Source organism: Rhinopithecus bieti, unplaced genomic scaffold (assembly GCF_001698545.2).
Source record: "Rhinopithecus bieti isolate Rb0 unplaced genomic scaffold, ASM169854v2 scaffold_20178, whole genome shotgun sequence".
NCBI classification, from domain to species: domain Eukaryota; kingdom Metazoa; phylum Chordata; class Mammalia; order Primates; family Cercopithecidae; genus Rhinopithecus; species Rhinopithecus bieti.
Genome location: NW_016809758.1, coordinates 307330 through 314807, shown reverse-complemented (window position 1 = coordinate 314807; position 7478 = coordinate 307330). Strand labels below are relative to the sequence as shown.

The window sequence follows — 7478 nt, the reverse complement described above, 5'->3', positions numbered from 1 at the left end:
TTTTAAATGAAAAAAAAAAAAAAAAAAAAAAAAAATGCAATTAATTTTGCACCAATCTGATAACTAATGCCTGATGATCTGAAGTGGAACAGTTTCATCCCAAAACCATCCCCCGCAACAGCCTGGGTGCGTGGAAAACTTGTCTTCCATGAAACCCATCCTTGGGGCCAAAAAGGTTGGGGACTGCTGGTCTAGAGGATATAGTCCACCCCTCTCTCTAGACATGTACTATCCAATATGGTAGCCATTAGCAGTATGAAAATTTAAGGTTAATGAATTAAAATAAAATATTCAGTTCCTCAGTTGCATCAGCCACATTTCCAGGGCTCAACAGCCACTTGTATCTAGTGGCCACCCTATTGAACACTGCAGATAGGGAATGTTTCCATTGCAAAAATTTCTATTGGATGCTGCTGCTCTAGATCCTCAAAAATTTTGCTAGAGCCAAACCATCAGAAAGTCACCCACATATTTGTACCATCGTATTTGTATCACCTGCTGGCCCTCTGCTATGGAAATGCTCTTGGCTCATATTGAGGGGTGTTAAAAGAAACAGCTCAGGAGCTCTTTCACAGCCTTATGCCCCCACCGCCTGCTCCCTGCTCCAAGATCAGTTCTGATTTCTTCTCTTATAGACACAGGGAATGTTGTAATCGATCCTTTTCTCTCTTCACTTTGGCTGCTAGAAAGCTAAGAACCAAAATCTAAGACTAAATAGGACTTCATGGCACTCATTTTGTGAACCACCCTCAGATCTGATTCCATCTTTATCATCTTACTCTTATTTTCCCTTTGCCTCATAGTCCCTATTGTTGCTTACTTTATCTTTCATTTTGTACCTGTCTTAACTGACTTAAACACTTAAACACGTTTTACCTTTGGTTTTGTAGCTGACTTAATTGACTTAAACACCGTTCAGCAATAGGATAGGATATAGAAATAATTCACATTGACAGGATCCCAGTTCTAGGAGTGATTCCCTTCGTGTTGCTATGAGGTGATCCTGACCCCAAACTTCTGTCTTTTCTAGAATTACAATGAGATCCAAGCTTTGACTCCTAAGTCACTTCCCTGGGGTAGCCTGGCCCTACTCCTCTCCCTCCTTCCCAATTCTTCTTAAACAGGGAGACCAGGAATGTGGACATGGGGAGGAGGGCCCCATGCAGACCTAGAAAGGAGAGGAACATGACATGCACCCCTCACTCCAGTCTCCTGCTCTCCCAGGATCTCTACCACCAGTCCTACGAATGCGTTTGTGTCCTCTTCGCTTCAGTCCCAGACTTCAAGGAGTTCTACTCTGAATCCAACATCAATCATGAGGGCCTAGAGTGTCTGAGGCTGCTCAATGAAATAATTGCTGATTTTGATGAGGTGAAAATTCCAAGAGTTTCCCAGACCCTATGTCCTAGATTCTAGAATTTCCCCCAGTACCTCCTTCCACTTTGCTTTTCTGGCCATGAAGTCAATCCTCCCCCCTACAGTACTCCCTCACCTCCTCTGATCCCCTAGATCTACCCACTCCAGCAACATTGCCCACCACCAACCCTCTCCTTCCTGACACCATCCTCACTCCCACAGCCTGATCCTTTAACTCCAAAGGCTTGGGGCTGGGCTTCTGGGAGAGGGGATGGAGAGAGTAAGAGAGACTGGGGACAGGACTCTTCTCTATATACAGCTGCTCTCCAAGCCCAAGTTCAGTGGGGTGGAGAAGATCAAGACCATTGGCAGCACCTACATGGCAGCCACAGGATTAAATGCCACCTCTGGACAGGATGCACAACAGGTACAGCAACCCTTCCTTACCTACCACCCTCCTCTGGTCTCTCATTGATGGGCTCATTAGTGGGACTTACTCCTGTGCCCTCACTGGCCCACCCTGGTGGGTGGGCCCATTGCCAGGATGCTGAACGGAGCTGCAGCCACCTTGGCACTATGGTGGAATTTGCCGTTGCCCTGGGGTCTAAGCTGGACGTCATCAACAAGCATTCATTCAACAACTTCCGCCTGCGTGTGGGTGAGAGACTTCCCCTGCTGCAGCAGTCTGGTACCTCCTCACCTTCCTGAGCTTGCCCCAGTCCAAGTCCTTTGTTAGCTGCTCCCAGTTCATCCTGAAGCCCCTTTCCTAACTCACTCCCTGGGATGGGGTGTGAAGCTGCTGGGCCAGGAGGTATGAGGCTCTTCCACTCTTTTTCTTAAGCTACATTCCTCCAGCCTTAGAGACCCCTCCTCTCCTCTAGGGCCCCCCAGGCTCTTCTCCCTTCCTTCTAGTTCCTTGTGCTTCCTCTTCCCCTCTTCCTTCTCCAAGTCTGTCATTACCACATCCCTTATTAGGGTTGAACCATGGACCAGTAGTAGCTGGAGTTATTGGGGCCCAGAAGCCACAATATGACATTTGGGGCAACACAGTGAACGTGGCCAGCCGCATGGAGAGTACAGGAGTCCTTGGCAAAATCCAAGTGAGTGAACAACATTGGAGGCATAGGGGGAGGGGAACTAAGAATAGGGCCACCTCTATATTCCCTCACCCCCCTCCAATTGTAGGTGACTGAGGAGACAGCCTGGGCCCTACAGTCCCTGGGCTACACCTGCTACAGCCGGGGGGTCATCAAGGTGAAAGGCAAAGGGCAGCTCTGCACCTACTTCCTGAACACAGACTTGACACGAAGTGGACCTCCTTCAGTTACCCTAGGCTGAGATTGCACTCCCCTTCTAAGAACCTCAATAAAGAGACTCTGGGGTGTCTGGAGCCCATTGATGTCAGAAGATGCTGATATAGCTGGGCATCACCTTCTCCTTACCCTTCAGCGGGAAGTATTCTTCCCAGGCCAATTTTAGTGCAAGTGTGTGTGTGTAAGTGTGTGTGTGCATATGTGTGCACACATGCATGCATGTGAGACTGAGCATGTTGAAAGGGAGTGATTGTTTTCACAAGCTCAGGAAGAGAACTCCCTCAGCCTCTCTGCCAACTTGATTCCAGCATTTTGTACACCTTGGAAGCGTAAAGAATTTAGCCACATGGCTCAAAACAAAGATTTGCCCTTTCCTGCCCCCTACTCACAAATACCGGAAGAATCTCCAGGGAAATGTCATTTGAACTTTATTCATTCAACAAACACTAAACAAGTACCTATCATGTGTTCACCATACAGAATGGGTGAGAGGTCTGAGAAATACTCTGTTAGGTCCCTCCCAGTTTCAGCTGCTGTTCTCAAATTGGTACACCATGCTTTCCAGTAAGGATCTGTAGACAGCTTGGGGGTCTCCTCTTCTTAGATCCATCCAACATCCCTTTGCTTCCTTCTGTATCCTTCTGCACAGATGCTGGTATATGGGTCTTGAGGTATTGATGACTCATTCTCACTGGCTCATACTTTGGGGTCCATGGGAGATACCTTGACATACTAGGTTTGATGCGGGTGTTACATGTGAATATTTGGTTTCACTCTCTTACTTGCTCTTTTGTTTTTTTATGAGAAAGATCCAAAAAGTACACTGCTGCCACTGTTGTTGCCATCTTCCTAAAACCTTGTCAGAACAGAGTTGGACCAAGGTTCTCTAAAACAACAGTCATCTCTAGGAAATAATGACTCATCCCTCTCACTTTTGGGAATCTTTGTTTCCTGGGGCCCTCAGCCCCACCCTGTGCCAGGGTGTGTTGTGGAGGTTAGCAGATGCTGATATGCAGAATTCTAAGGGATAAGATCTAATGACTTAGTCCTCAAGTCTGACCTCTTTGTGAAATGGAAGGAAGGAAGGCATCCCCTAGAATACCTCCTACAGAGAGGACAAAGATTATTGGCAGGAAGTTGGAGTCATGCTAACAAGGAGACGTATCGCAGGTTTCAGGGAAGATGTTTCATAGCAGTGCTGTTTTCTCAGAAGGTCCCCTGAGTCACAGAGCTTGGAGTGATAGGCCCACATGGGTGGTCTTCCTAGACAAGCTGCTTTAGGAGTCCGTAGACTGCGTTTTGCTAAGTATTGTCTGCAGACTGCGCACTCGGAATCACCTGGGATGGGGGCAATCTATGTTTGTCCTTGTGCCCTTTCCAAAATTGTAAATCATGGGGAACTAAAGGAGGTGACTCTCAGCTGCTAAGAGGGGTCCCACCAGGGCACCCACGAGCACCCCGATGCCCACAGCACACGTACCCCACTCACAAGGTTGACCCAATTTCAGACTTCAGTTTTAATGGTTAAAGCTGCCTGTGGGAGCCAGGATGGAGCACTCTCTCACTCAGCCCTCACTTTGCTCCACCTCTCCCTCTTCTTCCACTCCACTCCCGCCTCCCACGCCCTCCACGCCCTCCACGCCCCTACTCCTCCTCCAGGTACAGAACTGGCTCAGGGCTGGCATTCTGCCAGGAGAAAGTGAGCCTCCTTCCACCAGGCCTAGTTCAGTTCGTTTAACTCGAGAGGGCTGGAGGCAGTGAGGCTCTCGGAAGGGCCAGGCTCCTGAGCGGCGGGGCCGCCCCTCACGGTCTGGCCCAGGCTGCCCCCGCGGCGGGTACTGGACGCCTCGGAGCCCGTGCCCTCCAGCAGCTTGGCGACGAAGCCCACGCCCGCTGAGCGTAGCAGGCCGCCGCCGGCGCAGGCGTACAGCACGGGGTTCACACTGCTGCTCAGGAAGGCGAGCGCGATGAGTACCTTGCGGGCCAGTGCCAGCCGCTGCCCCACGAGCCCCGACCCGGAGGCCTGGCCGGCCAGCGCACGGGCGGCTTCGGCCAGGTTCACCACGTGGTAGGGCAGCCAGAAGGCGGCGAAGGCCAGGATGATGAGCACCACCAGGCGACCAGTGCGGCGGCTGCGGCGGAAGCGCCGGGCCTGCAGCCGACGCCCTATGTCGGAGTAGCTGGCCACCACAGCCAGGAAGGGCAGCAGGAAGCCCGTGACGGCCTCAAAGATTAGATGGAAGGCCTGGTGCTTCTTGCTGGGGTACTTCGGAGAACACAGGCTCATGTTCGTTTTCGAGGCCACTACTGTGCGGTACACGAGGACGGGTGTGGCCAGCAGAAAGGACACCACCCAGATGCCTGCCAGCACCCGCAGGGCCATCGCCTTGGTGCGTAGCTTCTGGGACACAAAGGGGAGGGCCACTGCCAGTGAGCGGTCTAGACTCATGGCTGTGATAAGCAGGACACTGGCGTACATGCTGACTCCACAGACATAGTGGCACAGGCGACAACCAGCCAATCCAAAACTCCAGGTGCCTTGGGCCAGGAAGTGAAGGAAAAAGGGAGCAGTGAGCAATACGGCCAGGTCGGCCAGGGCCAGGTTCAGCACCAACAGGGCAGTGACAGAGCGCTTCTTCATCCTTTTCAAGATGCTCCACACCACAAAGCTGTTGCCGGGAAGCCCCACAGCCAGCGCCACTGACAGCAGGATGATAGCCAACAGAAAGTTGGCTAGTGAGGGGGGTGCTGCAGATGTAGTGTTCATGGCTGTCGGGAGGACCTGGAGAGTGAGGGCGGACCAACACATGAGAGTAGAGGACCAAGGGTTTCCTGACACCATGGACACGCCTAGACTGAGAACTCTAGTCTATCTCCAGGGTCAGCAGCATCAGAGGTCCCCCTGAAATATACTGCCCCCATCGCTGCAGACTGACATCTTAAAGGGATCTGGTTGAGTACAAAGACTCGTTTCCTAACTGGGTCATGGGGCCCCTTCCTGCCCACAGACCCAATTGCAAAATATACAGTGACCACAGCAGCAGCAGCAGCAGCAGCAGCAGCAGCATTTCCAGACCTTTTCAGTCTCCTCCCCTTAGGAGACCCTAAAACCCAGAACCAACCTGAGAGTTCCTACCAATGCTGCACCCCTTGAAAGGCCAGCTTTCTTGCCCCCTGCCAGGCCCTCATCCCCTCAATCCCATTAACTTTCCCAATCACCTGCCTACTGTCCCCAGAGATGCCCAGGGTCAACCAGGAATAACAGGGAGGGGAGGAGTTAGTGGACAAGTGACAAGGACAAAGCCTCCCAACTTTTACACTGGTCAGGCTTTCTTTGGAGATTCCTTTGCACCTTCTTTCATGGCTGCACACCGTCCCACCACCACCACAACCACTGCCGTTCCCAGGATACTTACTTACAAGCTTTGACAGGAACTGGTTGGAAGCTGATGCCAATCCCAGGGTCAGGGCAAGGTGCTGTAGCCTATCCCTGGATCTGTCCCACTGCCAAGGGCCTGGCCCCCAGTCTAGGTGCTGTTTGCTAAGTCAGCCAGAGAGGAAGTACCATAGAGCAGAGGACAGGGAAGATGCATCTTCCTGAGGGTGGGGCTGAAACCCCTACCCACTCCCTTCACTAGGAGGGGGGATAGTCTGTGTTCCAGGGCAACCCAGAAGGGTTTCTCTGAGGACTCCTCAGAGATGGAGCCAGATGAGAAGAGACCAGGAAGGAGCAGTGAGAGGAAAGAGGGGTGTGGGGAGTGAGTAGGCTGGGTGTGGTCTCAAGATGCAGGTCTAGACTGGAGAATTAAACAAAGTAGTGAATGGTATCATATAGGAGAAAGAGGTATGGTAGCCAGAGAAGGGAAATGGGCTCAGATTGAGAGGCTACAATGCTGATATCTTTGTTTGTTAGTTTGTTTTGCATTAATAATGTAGTTTTTCTTTTTTTTTTTTTTTAATTAATAGGAAGTGTAGGTTGGAGCTGTGACTAGGTCCTGGGTCTGGGTTTGGGTTAGATAACATCATGATTTAAAGAGGGCATGTCAGTAAATTGCCAAAGGGGGCAGCACTCTGCTCTTGGCTTCAGTTCAAGCTAGGATCTAGGTTGTGTGGCCATCTTCCAGCACCCCCTTTCCTCGCCTTATTTAAAGGGATTGGTTCCATTTAGGTCAACCAATTCTCCATTCTCTTTGGTAGAAGCCAAAATCCAAATGGTCTCCTTGGTATCACAGAGAATGCCAATTACTTCCCCTTTCCCCAAACCCCTGCCTTGTGCTTGCCCATGTGATTGCCTTGCTGAGTCTGGATTTAAGATCTAGGCAAGGGGATTGGCACCATCTCTTTCCTATCTTCCCACAGCCTTCTATCCAGTTCCACTTTAGACACACAGAGAAAGTTGAGGCCGAGCTAGGCAGGCTGAGCATGAGGAGCAGGAGTGAGAGAGCAGGAACAGTGATGCCTTATGCCTACCCTGTCAAGAGGGGAAACCAGGAATGCAAAAATGGTCACCTTCCCCATTTCCTGGACAGAGGAACATCTCCTTTCCTTGAAGTCTCCTGCAAAAGCTAAGAACTAAAAATTCCTGGTGGGTTGTGGTGGTTCATACTGGTAATCCCAGCACTTTGGGAGGCTGAGGGGAGCGGATTGCTTGATGTCAGTAATTTGAGACCAGCCTGGCCAACATGGTGAAACCCCGTTTCTACTAAAAATACAAAAGTTAGCTGGGTGTAGTGGCATGTGCCTGTAGTCTCAGCTACTTGGGAGGCTGAGGCAGGAGAATCACGTGAACTCAGGTAGTGGAGGCTGCAG

At 51.0% G+C, this 7478-nt stretch overlaps 2 protein-coding genes across 7 annotated transcripts in view; one reads left to right on the top strand and one right to left on the bottom strand.

Moving 5' to 3' along the window:
* Positions 1-2757, top strand: part of ADCY4 (adenylate cyclase 4) — a 16071-nt gene extending 13314 nt beyond the window's left edge. For all 5 annotated transcript variants that reach the window (XM_017890253.1, XM_017890254.1, XM_017890256.1 and 2 more), the window contains 5 exons: positions 1225-1371; positions 1676-1783; positions 1900-2014; positions 2332-2456; positions 2542-2757. In XM_017890253.1, the coding sequence (XP_017745742.1) occupies positions 1225-1371; positions 1676-1783; positions 1900-2014; positions 2332-2456; positions 2542-2694 (648 nt within the window). In that variant the 3' untranslated portion in view covers positions 2695-2757. The remainder of the gene's footprint in view (positions 1-1224; positions 1372-1675; positions 1784-1899; positions 2015-2331; positions 2457-2541) is intronic.
* Positions 2758-3084: 327 nt separating this feature from the next.
* Positions 3085-6517, bottom strand: LTB4R (leukotriene B4 receptor). Of its 2 annotated transcripts, none has more exons than XM_017890260.1 (2): positions 6086-6517; positions 3085-5451 (listed from the first exon to the last, which is right to left on the bottom strand). In XM_017890260.1, exon 2 carries the CDS (start codon positions 5434-5436, stop codon positions 4390-4392), a length of 1047 nt encoding a protein of 348 aa, XP_017745749.1. In that variant the 5' UTR covers positions 5437-5451; positions 6086-6517; the 3' UTR covers positions 3085-4389. The 2 variants fall into 2 exon arrangements, with proteins under 2 accessions (XP_017745749.1, XP_017745750.1); XM_017890261.1 differs by having other exon boundaries at positions 6090-6404.
* Positions 6518-7478: the final 961 nt, after the last annotated feature.

Bases quoted from the DNA above. Each gene is read 5' to 3' on its own strand.
- LTB4R (XM_017890260.1), bottom strand. From the start codon at position 5,436: ATGAACACTACATCTGCAGCACCCCCCTCACTAGCCAACTTTCTGTTG.